Here is a 16318-nt window from a genome sequence, read left to right on the forward strand (position 1 = left end):
AAGAATGTGCTTGTTTATATTTGTGTCTTAGTCTGCTTGCGTGAGTTGATGTGTTCTATGTCCGTTCAAGGTGCCTGAGGCCAGAGGATTTTCTCCCCTGGAACTGAAGTTAAAAGTAGTTGTGATCTGGTGTGGGTGCTGGAAACTGAACCTGGGTCCTCTGCAAGAACTTTGAATGCTCTTAACCACTCACCCATGTCTCCTGCCCCACATACTCTGCTTCTCATAGCTACTTTAGAGTGTACACTTCTGCTTATAAATTTACTGTAAGTATGCCATGCCAGACTCTAGCTTAATTTCAGCTTATATTCTTTTGTTCATTATCCCTTAAGGGCAACAGTCTATCATACATGCATACATACATACATATAATATTTATGAATTCCCTAAAATTCCTTCTGTTATTGATTTCATAACAGTGTAACTAGGAACACTACTTGATGTGACTTCAATCTTCTTGGGTTTGTGAAGTCTTGTTTTCTGTCCCAGTATTGGGTCTGTGTGTAAGAATATTTGATACCTGCTAGAACTCTACAACTGTTGGGGTGAAAAATTCTATGTGTCATTAGATTCATCTGGTCTAAAGTGACGTTGGAATCCAGCATTTCTATGTTCTGTCAAACTGATATAACCACTGTTGGAAGTTCGTTCCTGAAGTCACCTACTGTGTTTGTCTTTCTTGTTTCTGTGATGTTTCTCTGTGTCCTCCATATGTCTTACATGTTCAGGTACTAATCCAGTTTAGGATTGTGTATGTTTGCATGTGTTATATCAAACTGACCAACTGGGTCCCATATCACTAATTAAGGACTGTCTTTTGTCTCTAAGAAATTTTATTTAATCACTAAACTTGTTTACAATCATTTATTCTCTCTCATTTGTGTGTGTGTGTATGTGTGTGTGTGTGCATACACTCTTGTGTCATGGCATGCATATCAAAGGCCATGCATGTCAAAGGCCAGTTTGTAGGATTTGGTTCAACTCAGGGTGCCAAGCTTGGCAGCAAGTTCCTTTATTCACTGTGCCATCTCATCAACCCCTCGAGCACTCTTTGATCCAAAGTCTATTTTATCTCATATTTTATCTCATATAAGCATAACCACTTATACTCTCTTTTTCAAAATGGAATCTCTTCTATCTTTCACTTTCTTATTTATTTTGTGCAGGTGTGCCACAGTGCACAGGTATACATCAAAGGACCATTTGCAGGATTTGGCTCTCTCCTTCCACCATGTGGGTTCTTGGGACAAGCTCAGATCATCGGGCATGGCAGCAGCTGCCTTTACCCATTGAGCCATCTTGTTGACCTCTACCCTTCCTTTTCAATTTACTGTACTATTAACACTAAACTGGGTCTCTTACAAAGTATCCAATTGGATTGTCTTGTCCATAATAAAGTTTTTAAAATCTAACATCTCTGTGTGTATGTGTGTGACAGAGAGAGAGAGAGAGAGAGAGAGAGAGAGAGAGAGAGAAGAGAGACAGAAACAAACAGAGACACAGAGAATGTGAGTGTGGTACATGTGGTATGTGTGCACATGTATGTACAGGTGTGCTTTCCTGTGTGCACACATGAGGAAACTAGGATGGGATGTAGAGTGACCCTACTCCATTACTCTCTCACATCTTCCTTTGTGATTGGGTTTCTAATTGAAGCTTCAGCTAGGCTGGTAGGCAGTAAGCCACAAACAATTCTTTTATGTCTATACCCCACAGCACTGGGAATCTAGGCACCCCTCCCCCCCGGCCCCGCCCCCACACTCAATGCCTGGAATTTTCCATGGATGCTGAGATTACAACTTAGGTTCAGATGCTTTCTAAGCAAGTTCTCTTCCCTGTTGAGCCATTTCTCCAGGCCCCCACATTCAATTCCAGACTTCAACCGTTGAATTCATAACTTTTGAGTAACCTTTATGGTACCTATTGTGACATGTGAGTATAGTTTTACACATTTACACTCTTATTTCCACGAAACATCTAAGGGAGCTTATTGATATGTGCTGTCAGGGATTTGAAGAGTATTGGGGTTCAGCCCCCAGCAGGTGGTGCTCTTGTGGGAAGTTAGGAGATGGGTACCAACTGATACAAACAGTTCACCAAGGGCATACTCGGGAATTTACTTTGGTAGTTCAGGCTGGCCTTGAACTCACAGACATCCATTTGCCTCTGCCTCCTAACTACTGGGATTAAAGGCATGTGCCCCCACTGCCCACCTCCCTTTCTTCTTATCCTCTGTGGCGTGAGAAGCCTCCCCACCACTCATTCCCATCGCCCTGTCACTCTGCACAGGTACAAGGGACCAAGTAGTCATAGATCAAATTCCTTGGAACCATGAGCCAAAAGAATTCTTTCTTCCTGTTGTTTATACCAGGCATTCTGTCACAGTCGTGAAAGCAAACTCATTCAATCATCTTTTAGGACAGGTTCAGTTGTATCTCTACCAACGTATATTGAAGGGGACTGTGGTAATTAGGGTCCCGTCTCATTGAGAGTTCACTATGCCAATTATAAGCTAGCTTGTACACTAGACACAAAGACGATGCTCCCAATTAATCTATACAGTTTGTGCCACTATCATTCCTAACATGAGTGTGTGAAGTATATATATAGTAACTATAAATAAGGGGTTTGCTTTTGTTTTTTGAGACAGGGTCTTATGTAGCCCAGGTTGGCCTTGAACCTGCTAGGTATACAGGAAGCTACAGGAAGGACCTGGTGCGTCTGAGCCCTTTGCCTCTGTCTCCCTTGTACTCAGATCACAGGCCTGCAGCACCACATCTGGCTATAGTCGATGTTTGGGGCCACACCCTCGGCTTTTTAGATGCTCTGTGTATTAGTTGCTTCTCCGTTGCTGTGATAAACGCTGTGACCTTTATTTATTCTGCCTGCACATATGCCTACAGGCCAGAAGTGGGCACCAGATCTCACTATAGATGGTTGTGAGTCTTCATGTGGTTACTGGGAATTGAACTCAGGTCCTCTGGAAGAGCAGCCAGTGCTTTTAACCTCTGATCCATCTCTCCAGCCTACTGCGACCTCTCTTAAGAAGAAAGAGTTTGAACTGGGCTACCTGGTCTCTGGACTATGCAGCCTCTGGTTCCTGGCCCTCCAGGCAGTGTCAGACTTGGGCTCCCTCTCATGGCTTGAGTCTCAAGTCGGACCAGTCACTGGTTGACCATTCTTCTTTACCCCAGTACACCTTATAGGCAGAATCGATAGACTGAAAGTTTTGTGACTGAGTTGGTGTCCCAGTCCCTCCACTGGAAGCCTTGTCGGGGTTACAGAAGATGGCCAGTTCAGGCTCTCTGTCCCTAGATACACTAGGAGTTTTCTCTGAAGTCAGCTTCATCAACTCTGGAAGTTTCAATCACACTCGTTTCTACCTTGCTCTTCAAATAGCCTCCAAACTCCAGTTGTCTCTCCCAGTACTCTCCTCCCTCCTGTTCCCATTCCCACCTGTCTCCAGTTCACCCATGAAATCGATTATATTTCCCATTCTCAGGGAGATCCATGTATCCCTCGCTTGAGCCCTCCTTGTTACTTAGCCTCTCTGGATCTGTGATTGTCGAATGATTATCCTTTTCAGCTAATATCCACTTATAAGTGAGTACATATTCGCTTTATGGGTCTGAACTACCTCACTCAGGTTGATTTTTTTTTTCTAGTTCCACCCATTTGCCTATAAATTCCATGATGTTCTTCTTCTTGTGTGTGTGTGTTTTTAAGATTTATTTTATTTATTATATATAAGTACACTAGCTGTCTTCAGACACCAAAAGAGGGAATCAGGTCTTGTTACAGATGGTTGTGAGCCACCATGTGGTTGCTGGGATTTGAACTCAGGACCTACGGAAGAGCAGTCAGTGTTCTTAACCGCTAAGCCATCTCTCCAGCCCCCTATTCTTCTTTTTTAACAGTTGAGTTAATACCCCACATCACCCTTCAAAGAGCCACACGTAATAGAAAACATCTTGAGGGTAATTCTAACCAAGAGAGTCAAATGCCTGTAGGACAAGAACTTCAAGTCTTTGAAGAAAGAAATTGAAGAAGATACCAGAAGATGGAAAGATCTTCCATGCTCATGGCTCGGTAGGATTAACATAGTAGAAACAGCCATTTTATACCAGAAGCAATTCATAGGCTCCATGCAATCCCCATAAAATTTCAACATGGTTTTTTACAGACCTTGAAAAAACAATGCTCAACTTTATATGAAAGAAAAAAAGAAAAAAAGAAAAAACCAAGAAACCCAGTTTAGCTAAAACAATCTATACAATAGAAGAACTTCAGGGGGCGGGGGCGGGGAGGGGGCGCTCACCATCCCTGATTTCAAGCTGTACCACAGAGCTATAGTTACAAAAACTTAATAATATTGACATAAAAACAGAAAGGTTTTTATGGAATTTAATGGAATTGAATCAAAAACATAGACATGAGTGCACACACCTATGGATACATGATTTTTGACAAAGAAGCCAGACGTATACAATGGAAAGAAGAAAGCATCTTAAGCAAACGGTGCTGGCCGAACTGCATGTCGAGCAAAGGCCTCAACAGAAAGCCAGATACACTGAACCTGGTAGAAAATAGCCTTGAGAGCACTAGCACAGGAGACAGCTTCCTGAACAGAGCAAAACAGGAGCTCACCCATCAAGATCGACAATTGATAAATGAGACCTCATGAAACTGAAAAGGTCTTGTAAGACAAAGGACACTCCCAATAGGACAAAACAGCCACTTACAGAATAAGATGAGATTTTCTCCAATTCCATCTACATCTGACAGAGGGCCAATATCCAAAATATATAAAGAACCCAAGAAACTAGACATCAACAAAACCAAATAATCCCACTTAAAAAAAAATGGGGTATAGATCTAAACAGAATTCTCAACAGAGGAATCTCAAATGGGTGAGAAGCACTTAATGGACTGTTTGACATCCTAAGCCCTTAGGGATGTGTGAATCAGAAGGGCTCCGAGATTCCATCTCACACATGTCAAAGTGGTTAAGATGGATACCACCAGTGACAGCTGGTGAGGATGTGGCGCAAAGGGAACACTCCTCGATTGCTGGTGGGAGTGCAAACCTGTACAGCCACTTTGGAAATCAATATGGCAGCTTCTCAGCTATCCCACTCTTGGGCGTTCCCATGCTACCACAAGGACATCTACGTCTCTATGTTCATAGCGGTGTCATTGATAAAGCAAAGAAAACTTGAAATCACTCACACTTCAAGTCCAGGCAGTCCCTCCGTGTGCCTATCAGTTACAATCCGGTGGAGAAGCAGAAGTGAGAACGGCTGCTTGGGGAAAGGAAGGGCTAAGTGTGGGAGGAAGACTCATTTTGTTAACACCCACTTTGAGAAACTAGCTTGATCCACACAGTCAACGCTAATCCCCTCCATAATGGTGCCCTACAATCTAATCCAGGCTGGCTCACCTCTCAGAGCCACCTCCCTGGGGATTAGGTGTTTAACCCAGGAACTTTTGGTACACATTCAAAACACATCATACCAGGGGACTGGAGAGATGTCCTGTGAAACAAATCAGGATTAGAAGCCTGACCTGAGTGGGTGGTAAACTGTACACTTCTTAACATTCGAAAGCTTGCTTTCTCACCTATTAAACGGAAATCAGAAAGCTTATCTTGAGGCTAGAGAAATGGCTCGGCGACTAAGAGTGCTTGCAGCTCCTGCAAAGGCTTTGGTTTACCAGCAACAACAAGCTTGCTCACAACCATCTGTAATTCTGCTTTCAGGGCATCCAGCACCTTCTTTGATCCCCATAGGAACCAGGCACATCCGTGGTGCATGCGCACACATGTGATACATTGTACACCATGCAGACAAAGCGCTCAAACACCTAAAATAAAATGAATACATCTTATTTATTTATTTATTTATTGGTTTTTCGAGACAGGGTTTCTCTGTATAGCCCTGGCTGTCCTGGAGATCACTTTGTAGACCATGCTGGCCTCGAACTCAGAAATCCGCCTGCCTCTGCCTCCTGAGTGCTGGGATTAAAGGTGTGCGCCACCACGCCCGGCGAATACATCTTTTTTAAAGTCTTCTCTCATGAAGTTGTTACAAAAATGTTTAACTAATGTTTAAAGTCAATGTAGAAGGTATATTAGATGGGTCATATGAGGGATCATTTTATTGTTTCTCTTAAGGCTAATACATATTTTCTTTATCTAATGATTATCTCATGTGAGACTTTTTTTTTTTTTTGGTTTTTTGAGACAGGATTTCTCCATGTAGCCCTGGCTGTCCTGAAACTCTCTATAGACCAGGCTGGCCTCTAAGTCACAGAGATTCGCCTGCTTCTGCTTACTGAGTGCCAGGCTTTGAGACTTTGTTTTATTTTATTTTATTTTTGGTTTTTTAAGACAGGGTTTCTCTGTGTAGCCCTGTAGACCAGGATGGCCTTGAACTCAGAAATCCACCTGCCTCTGTCTCCCAAGTGCTGAGATTAAAGGCGTGTGCCACCACTGCCAGGCTGAGACTCTATTTTAACCTTTCTTTTATTCGCTTGTTGGGAAGATACAAATGACTTATCCATTTATAGATATTTTCCATTTATATAAGACATCTAGTTCTCTGCCACGTGTCTTAAAAATATCTTACTCTCTAGCCTCTAATAAACCTATTTGTAGTTATTACAATCCCAGAGTTAAATCAGATGTGGAAACTACTCCAGGGCAACAGAGACTATTTTCCAGTCTTACACAGATTAGAAAATAGAAAACCTCTTAGTTGGGCATGTTGGCATATGCTTTAATCCCAGTTCTGGGCCAGCCTGGTCTACAGAGTGAATTCCAGGACAGCCAGGACTACATACACAAAGAAACCCTGTTTCAAAAGGAAAAAAAAAACAAAGGAAGAAGAAAATAAAAATAAAAAGATCCCCCAAAAGATGCCTTCTTTACAAATGTCCAGTTGGCCAGCAGTCCCTGGAACAATATGAATTGGAACAAAACACAGGTAGACGGTGTTCAGTGGTCTAAGGCTAGGGGAGTTGCCTCTGTTGGGTTCACTAAACATTTCTCTGGATGGGGAAAGGAAGAAGGAATCATGTGCAGGAGCCTGTCTAGGCTCAACTTCTGACTTTATAACTAAAGAGTTGAGAGTTCTTAGGAATGCTAGTAAGCATCACCTACATGCTGGAATGACACTGGAATCTTTCAAAAGCAGCAATCAGAAGGAAGGAAGGATGCTGAGAAGCTATACCTGATGACTGGAATGTAGTTTTGCTGGGACCTCAGAATGCAGTCTTATTTAGAGTAACGCCATTGTAGATGTAACCACAGTACCAATTACCATGGGACAACAGGAACCCAAGAGGAACAAGATTATAAGGGACAGGAGAAGGTGACACATGGAGAATAGAGAAGGTGATCTGAAGACAAGGTGGTGTCTATAAGGCAGGGAATGCCAGCTTGCTCGAAGCCACCAAATGCTACGAGTCAGAAGTGGGATAGTTTTCTAGCACAGACTCCAGACCCTTCATCTCAGACTTGGAGGTTCTAGAACTTTTATCCCATGCATCTGCCAAGTTTGTGGTTTGAAAGCAGTAGGAAGCAAAATGGAGTCACCGGTGTCACAGACTAGCAAAAATAAACAGAAAAGGACAGGTCATGAAGGAAGTGAACCTCCACACATATTTCTGTGAACAAGAACAGCCACTATGTGTACAACCTTAAACAAATGGTATGGCAACTTGACACAGAAAGTCTGTGAGAACATCTGCCCAGTAAGTGCTTATTCAACTATAGACTCGAGTCACCTACTTACTGAGTCCTCTAACCAAAGAGGATAGTTTTAAAATAACATGGGCCTCTCCTTGCCACTTCTGAAACCCTTTACTTTCTGAGTGTACCCACCCATGGTTCCCCCATCACATCCCAACTCTGTAGGTCCTACCTAGACCCACATCAAACTCATATCTTTGGTAAATTTCTGCTGTTGTTTAGCTTGGCCATAGCTTTGGCCTCCTTAGGAAATACCCCAAGAAAGCTCATAATATCCAACGTGGGCCAAATGAGCCAAGAGCTGTGTCAGCTGAATCAGGAAGAGCCGTGCCAACAAAAGCTTCAAGAGTTTAGGAGACAAAAGAAAGGAGTCTTTGTGAACAGGAAAGGCTTCGAGTAGAGCATACCTCAGAGGAACCCACAAAATGGTCTTAATTTACAGGCAAAAATGGGAGGCAGAGGGTATCAAGAAAGAAAAGTCACGAAGGAGGAAAGGCTAAGGATGCTCTGAGATGCCAAGTGGTCCAGCTTGGTTCCTTGTTAGAAGTTCCGAGAAACAACATATGCATTTGTATGTTAGGTAAATCCTGAGTTAGCATCAACACCAGCCATCTTTCTTCTCTTTTGCTTTGTTTTTCTTAATATATAGAAATGGAAATGAAATAATTCATTTATTTTCCCTAAGGTCAAAAAGCTAGGTATATAATAGAGAGAATCTGTCTTTCAGAGAATTTCCATGGGCTGCTGAGATCGCTCTGCTGGCAACAACAATCAGTGCTCAAGCCCGACTACCTGTGCTCAGTTCCTGGAACCCAAGTAAAGGTGAAAGGGAAGAACTGACGTCATCAAGTTATCCTCTGACCTCCACACACACACCACAGAGTACACACACACAGGCACACACACACCACAGCACACACACAGGAACACACCACAGCACACACCACACACACACACACACACACACACACACACTCACAACACACACACACAGACACACACACATTATGAACCACTCACAAAATAATAACAGTTTAGTATTTTCAAGAAAAAAATGGGTTCAATTTTAAACACTTTATTGCCAACTATAAATTGCCAATTATGTTGGAATACCAGTTACACATATTCAATATTAACTAGATATCCGGCTATGTCTTAGGAACGAGCACACAAGAAAGCTTTTCATAATGATTCTTACTTGCAATGCTGGGCTTTCTCCCAATATCCTCTGCCATCTTTCCTACCCTTATAAAAGTCCAGAAAGAAAATAATCATTCTATCTGGAGGTGGGGGCCACTTCTTTAATCCTGGCACTTGGGAAGCAGAGGTAGGTGTATTGCTTTGAGTTCAAGACCAGACTGGTCTACAAAGTGAGTTCCGGGACAGTCAGGACTGTTGAACTTGGAAGCCTTGTCCTGAAACAAACAAACAAACATGCACAATCATTCTAAAAGTTTTATTCCTAAAATTATGTCACATATAAAAGTTTTCAATATTCTTTTTTAGGTACCTAAGTGTCTCATTATTTTCTCTACAGCCCAACTAGTTTCTGTTATTTTTTTTTTAAAGAATGAGATACAAGTACTTAGGATAATTCAAGTATTGAAGCAAAATAAACAGAGTGAAGTGTTACATAAGAACCCTGATAGTCCACTCCCTAGTCTGCACCAAATATATAAATCGACCTCAAATCATTGTGACGTTGGTTTGTTTTGACTAGCACAGGTTGGTCCCAAGCTCACTAGGTAGCTGAGACTGTTCTGAATTTCTGATCCTCCATCTCCAACTCCCCATTGCTAAGATTCCATGCATAGACCGTCACACTAGGGAGTTTTCTTTTAAAAAATAATGCACACACTAGGTTGTCTTCCCCTGATCTCTCTTTCTTTCCCGACAGGGTCTTCCTATGTTGTCTAGGCTGTACTAGAACTTGCTTGTGTATGTAGCCCATGCTTGCCTTGAATTTAGGATCCTCTTATCTTACTCTCCGGAATGCTGGCATCATCACCCGGTGACACTCACACCTGGCCTGTGTCACCTCCTCATCTTCCTTAAACATTCAGCGGAAGTCAGGCTCAATGGTGTATACCTGTGACTTTAGCTACTCTGTAAACTGAGGCAGGAAGATCACAGTTTCTTGGATGGTTGTGAGTCACCACGTGGTTGCTGGGATTTGAACTTAGGACCTTTGGAAGAGCAGTCAGTGCTCTTACCTGCTGAGCCATCTCACCAGCCCATGGTTTCTTTTTTTTTTTTTTTTTTTTTTTTGTTTCATGTTTTCAAGACATAATTTCTGTGTAGCCCTGACTGTCTTAGAATTCCCTCTGTAGACCAGGCTGGCCTTGAACTCAGAGATCTACCTTTCCAGTGCTGGGATTAAAGGTCTGTGTTACCACCACTCAGCTAGGAGGATCATTCAAGGCAAGTTTGTGCGCTTGAATAAAACCAGGTCTCTCTCTCTCTCTCTCTTTGGTTTTTCGAGACAGGGTTTCTCTGTGTAGCCCTGGCTGTCCTGGAACTCACTCTGTAGACCAGGCTGGCCTCAAACTCAGAAATCCGCCTGCCTCTGCCTCCCAAGTGCCGGGATTAAAGGTGTGCGCCATCAACGCCTGGCTTACCTTTTATATTTTACACTGGCTAGAAATTGCTGTGTGAGGCAGGCAGTGGAAGAAACATGCCTTTAATCCCAGCACTCGGGAGGCAGAGGCAGGTGTATAGCTGTGAGTTTGAGGTCGGCCTGATGTACAGAGTGAGTTCCAGGCTAGCCAGGGCTACACAGTGAAAGCAATGTCTCAAAAAGCAAACAAACAAACAAATAAAAGCTCTATGCAAACCCTCCACCCTTCGTTCATACTCCAGGGCTTCTGCACTTGGTCTCTGTAAGACTTTAACAGATGGGAGGGCACTTATCTGGACTGATGACATTCCTGGTTCTGGGCAGTATGCTGTTTAATTTTAATCTTTATGTTCACTCTAGCAACTCTAACCAGTAGGCAGCCGCTGGAAGCTAGGAGCTCCTGCCATCAAACTCAAGCACAGAGATGAAATGGTAAAGCAGGCCTCCAGGGACACACTCACCCAACAAGGCCAGGCTCCTAAAATCCCGTCAAACAGCACCACCAACTGGGGACCAAGTACTCAAAGGGCCAAACCTATGGGGCATTCTTATTCAAATCACTAGATATTTTGTAAACTGTGCCTTATGCTGGGCAGGCCTCAGGCTTGCAGCGATCTTGTCTCTGCCTTCCTAAGGCTGGGATTACATTTGCCAATGGGATTACATTGGCTCTGGTTCCCTTCCTCACTCTTCTGGTCTCACCCAGTCACTTTACCAACAAGGAAGACAGCTCCCAGGCCCAGGCCCAGGGCTAACGTCTTTCTTTCATCAGCTACCCCCACCTTTCGGACTGATTTTGCCAAGTGTTTAGTCTTAGGCCTTCTTCAAAGACATTCAGGATGGCCTGACATATTGCCCCTAGAAGGACAATCTATATCTGAAGAGATAAGTGAAATCTTTACACTAAGTCTTTGAGAGTGTCAGAGGACATTAATGTCTTAATCACCAACTAGACCTCTGATTGATGTAATAATCTACAGGATTTCTTTTAACTCTGACTTATCTATCTATTCTGTGTGGATGTATGTGTGTGTGTGTGTGTGTGTGTGTGTGTGTGTGTGTGTGTGTGTGTGTGTGTGTGTTGGTGGTGATGGTGGAAGGAGGGATAGATAGGGTCTCATGTGGCCCATTATAGCTTGGAGTTTGTTACTTAGCCAAAGATGACCTTGAACTCCTGATTCTCCTGCCTCTACCTCCCAAATGTTGGAATTATAGGCATGGGTTACAATGCAGACTTCCTTCCTTTAAAGAAGTGTGTGGGGAGGAGTTGGGGGGGGGGGCTGCTTCCTTGTGCAGGTGAGCAGGTGCACGAGGAGGCCAGAGCTGTAATGGAATGTGTCATTCTCGAGATGTCTCCATCTTCATTTTAAAGACAAGGTCTCTTACTCATCTCCAAGCTCCTATTTCAGGTTTGTTATTTCAGGCTAGCCTTAGACTCATGTAGATCCGCCTGCCTCTGCCTCCCGAGTGCTGGGATTAAAGGCGCGCAGCACCACCACCTGGCTCACAGAGCCATTTCTAGCCAGCGTAAGATATAAAAGATACCTGGTCTCCAAAAATGAAAATACACAGGAGGAGTTCCCCGTCTCAGCCTCAGAGGTTCTGGGACTCTGAACTCAGGTCCTCATGCCAAGCCATTTTCACAATGTGGTGGCAATACCTCTTTCATTCCAGCACAAGGGAGGCAGGGGCAAGGAGAGCTATGAGTTGGAGGCCACACTGATTGATCTATTGCTCTACTGTGCAATTTCCAGGATGGCCAGGGATACACAGAGAATCAAAAAACAAAAACAAATAAAAAACCCAAACAAAAACAAAAACAAATGACATTAAAAACCCAGGGTGTCATTCTATCTCCTTGGCTGACCTGGATCTTGTTACTAGACCAGGCTAATCTCAAACTCACAAAAATCCACATGCTTCTGACTCCAGAGTGTATTAGGATTAAGGACATACCCACCCCCCAATTAAGGACATACCCCACCCTTTTAAGACTTGGGGGGCAGGGGAAGCAAGGATGTCACTGTGAAATTCAGACTCACCTCAAATTTCTGGCAATTTTACTAGCACCAGTCTTCCCGCCTCAGCCTCCAGTGTCTTCCTGAGATGATCTGACTGCATGAAATGCCCTCGCCTCATTTTAGTTGGCTGGTAGGTGAGGAAATGAACATCTTAGAGGGTATTTTCTCTCTGGTCCTAATGTACATCTTTAAACTAATAGGTTCTTAGCTGGGCTGTGGTGGCCCGAACCTTAGTCCCAGAACTTGTGAGTGAGGCAGAGGCAGGCAGATCTCTGAGTCTGAGACCAGCCTGGTTTACAGAGCCAGTTCCAGGGCAACAAGGGCTACACAGAAAAATCATGTCTCGAAAAGCCAAAAGCACCTAAAAAACCCAAACCAAACAAACAAAAAAACCCAATCTTGAAAATCACAAACATTTAAAAAACAAACAAACAAACTAATAAGTGTTGATCAGTATCTTTTGTTGGATCTAAATATTATATTATTAGGTACCTTATTGTCTCTTACTTCCTTCTTCCTTTTAGGACTAGAAAATACCATCCTCCAGAAAAATAAGGAGTATTTGGGAATGGTTGCTGTGAGCTGGTAGCCCAGGGGGAGGATTAGCATTACATAAATCCCTCTCCTACATTAATCTTTTCTTCCTAATTTCACAAGAATAAGGCAGAACTAAAGTAAAGCAGATAGATAAAGTTTTGGTATTTAGATCAGTAGGCCTAATTCTGTATGCCAAATTCCCTTCCTTTGTTCATTAATATCCCCTCCTGGTAGCCAAACCCTCTACCTAACTTCTGCCTCCTAGTCAACCTTGACTTCCCAGGTCCTCATCCTCAGCATCCTGTCTGCACGTGGTCTTAGTTCCGAAGGCTACCTGGCCCTAAGGTCAAGGTAAATCCGCGCCCAAGCTGCCCGGTGGAGGTGGTCTCAGAGGGTGCTGCGGGATCGAGGTAGTGAGGAGACTAGATCGCAAGACGTGATCCTCACATTTATTTGCCTGGAGTTCTCATGCCAGAGAACCTGGCAGATTTTACTATTTCCCAATTGTTTACTCGCCAAGCTTTCAGGTCCACGCGCCTCAGGGCTGCGCCTCTCACTCTGAAACTTCATTCAAAGGCCAGGCAGGGAGGCCCAAGAGGTGGCGAATGGGCTTGAGTATGACCTCAAGGCCACTTCCTCCCTCTTGGCGCCCTTCCCTCCCCTCCCCCAGTCCACCAACCACCTTCTTGTAAACAAAACTATCCCCCAGGGCGATGGGAGGTCTTGCTCTTCTGCGCCCTCTCGCGCAAAGGGTTAATTTTCCCGATCGCACGAGGGGGAGGAGATTTCCCTGTAGACGAGTAAAAAGCGTGATGGACAAACGTGCGGGCACTAAGACCGCAAGGCATTCATTTCCTCCTACGGTGGATGCGGACGCTGGGAGGAGAGCCCCTGAGCTAGGAGCTGGGAGCAGAGGCGCAGGCAATGCTCAACCCTGGATGTAGCTGAGAGGCTGGGAGAGAGATCGGCCAGGAGACTGACGGCGGGGCAATACCTAGGGGGGTGGGAGGGGGAAGCAGACAGGAGAGCACTCAAAATAAAAGGCTCTTTACAGATTTTTTTATTTTGTATAGAGAACACGTAGCGACTCCGAAGATCAGCCCCAATGAACATGTCAGTGTTGACTTTACAAGAATATGAATTCGAAAAGCAGTTCAACGAGAACGAAGCCATCCAATGGATGCAGGAAAACTGGTAGGTGATGCTTTCGCGAGATACTATTCCCGGGAGTGCATTAATGTCGGTATTCCTGGTCTGAGCGTGAGCGGAGCGACGGATGGATTGCCGGCAGTAGCCAGCAGATCGCGGAGTTCCAGGGTCTCATGTCTGCAGGAGACTCTGAAGCTGCATGGAAGCGTGCGGTTTGGGGGGTGCTCTGTGTGAGCCGCGGCCACGCGGGCATCTTTGTGTAGATTATATAACATAGAACATATAATATGTGTACCTGTAATAATATACGGGAGACAGAGGCATGTTACAATCCAGCTATCCCACCTGTGTTGTCTCCCTGCTTTCGCTTAGATTTGGGGGTTCTGCTTGGCCTCCCGCAACTGGAGCGTGCAAGGCAGTGGAGGGAGGACCCGGTCTCCGCTCCCTTTAACCCTCTTCAGCCCGCCTCTCTCTGGTCCTTTCCCTCTCCCCATCCCTCGTGTCCTTCCTTTCTCCTTGTAGTTCTTCCACTTTACTGCCCTCCCTTGACTGCCGCCTCCAGCCGTAGATGCCCAGGGTCCAGGACCCCTTCCCCACTCAGATTACTTTCCGGTTTCATAAAGACATCGGGGAGGAGGGGACAATGAAAACTGCAATAAAAATGAATGAACCCGAGCAAGTGGAGCCACGCCATTATTAAGTTTCTGTGTAAAGGAAACGCCTTTTGGACACGCTTCTCCGCGTGGAGCAGCAGTTTAAGTACTGGAAGGCTCCTGCCAGGGCAGTCTCGGAGGTCTTTCCCCAGAACTTCGAATCCGGGAAAACATCTTGTTTACTGAGTTCCTCCGGTCAGTCTTCTGAAAAATCCCCGTGTGGGAGGCGATCCGGTGTCACCTTGCAGTATTTTAAGAAGGGAGCTCCCTCCTTCCCGTAGACCGTGCTGTGGTTGGAGATGTTTCCCTCCGGTTTAGTGCGAGCCCCCTCGATCTCCCCACCCCCACCCCACCCCCTCTGCGCCGCGGCCGGCCCTCGGGGGGCTTCCGGGCTCCGGGAGGTTCCGCTGCCGCGTGCGAGGGCGCTCGCGACCTGCCTTCCCTCCCTCCATTCATCAATGGGAAACCGGAGACGCCGGCGCTCCCGGGCTGGAGCGGGTGGTGGCAGCCGCCGGGGGTTCGCCTTCTCCAGCCCGATCCCGGGCTTGCTGCTCCCGCCCCTTCTCGCCCGCGGGGAGCGCGCCCACCCTTGGCCTTCAGCTTGCGAGCTGGGCCCTTGGGCGGTTTACGGCGGCGGCCGGGCGGAGCCGAGACTCCGGGGCGCGCGAGTTCGGGCCGCGGCATGGCGGCTGCCTGGAGGCCCTGAGCCCCAGAGCCAGCCTGGTGCGGTCGCCGGCGTGCTCCTGGACACCGAGGACGCGGGCCTGGGTCCCGAGCGCGATTACACCCCCGGGGAGTCTGGATCGCCCCGTAAGGGGGAGGCCATAGGGAGGCCCGAGCGCTGCAGGAAGCCCAGCCCCCTCGGGCTGGCGTTCGGGGGGTCCTAGCGGTGCACTTCCTCCCGTTAGGGGCTTGGGGGGGAGGGGGGGCTGTGACCCGAGCTCAACCTGCCAACCTAGGGCTCCGATCTTCTCTGAGACCATTTGTCACCGTCCCTTGCAGGGCTCTAGCCTGCCTTCCTGCCTTCCTCCTCCAGTAGCCCGCAGCTCGCGTCTCTAGCTTGCTGCATCCCGGTTGGGCCTGTCATTCCGGAGCAGGCATTCCTAGCCTCTGCAGGCGCATGGCACTCAGTCTGCCCTGCTGCTGCACCACCCTAGTGCATGCTGTTTGTTGCCCACCCCACCCCACCCCCTTTTCCTAAGGTACCCCAGGACCATTTCCCGCCTCTTTCTCCAGACACTCAGTTAAGTGACTTTCACTCTGTCAGAACTAGACAGGTCCTTGGTCCTCGTGGGACTGAAAATATCCCAAATCCATGAATTTCTTTTCCCTTGTTATTCTTTGGCCACTATTAACTCCTGAACAGTACTTATGTTCTTCCTGACAATGTATTTTCATTATCTTATTTTCCTTATTTCTTATTTTAAAGGTGGCTCCTAGCACATCGTGGGCTGATGTGATGAACCTTTTCTGGTCTTTTTTTTTTTTTTTTTCTGGTCTTGATTTTGCAAAGCATTTTGCAAAATCTTACTTTGTACAAGGCAGATGCTTACAAGGTCCAGCGATTAAAACGCTCATTTGACCGCCAACA

At 45.8% G+C, this 16318-nt stretch overlaps 1 protein-coding gene and 1 long non-coding RNA gene across 3 annotated transcripts in view; one reads left to right on the forward strand and one right to left on the reverse strand.

Annotated features, from left to right (window-relative positions):
• Positions 1–8817: 8817 nt before the first annotated feature.
• On the reverse strand, positions 8818–13739 carry Gm35986 (predicted gene, 35986). 2 transcript variants are annotated; one of them, NR_153368.1, is made up of 3 exons: positions 13608–13739; positions 12410–12515; positions 8818–9165 (listed from the first exon to the last, which is right to left on the reverse strand). It is a non-coding gene; the product is annotated as a predicted gene, 35986 (long non-coding RNA). The 2 variants fall into 2 exon arrangements; NR_153369.1 differs by lacking the exon at positions 13608–13739 and adding an exon at positions 13260–13348.
• The window catches only part of Elovl6 (ELOVL family member 6, elongation of long chain fatty acids (yeast)), a 106110-nt gene continuing 103528 nt past the window's right edge, over positions 13737–16318 (forward strand). The window contains exons 1-2 of the mRNA NM_130450.2: positions 13737–13846; positions 13999–14119. Coding sequence (NP_569717.1) covers positions 14031–14119 — 89 coding nt within the window. The 5' untranslated portion in view covers positions 13737–13846; positions 13999–14030. The remainder of the gene's footprint in view (positions 13847–13998; positions 14120–16318) is intronic.

The sequence above is a fragment of the Mus musculus genome, chromosome 3 (genome assembly GCF_000001635.26).
Source record: "Mus musculus strain C57BL/6J chromosome 3, GRCm38.p6 C57BL/6J".
Classification (NCBI taxonomy): Eukaryota; Metazoa; Chordata; class Mammalia; order Rodentia; family Muridae; genus Mus; species Mus musculus.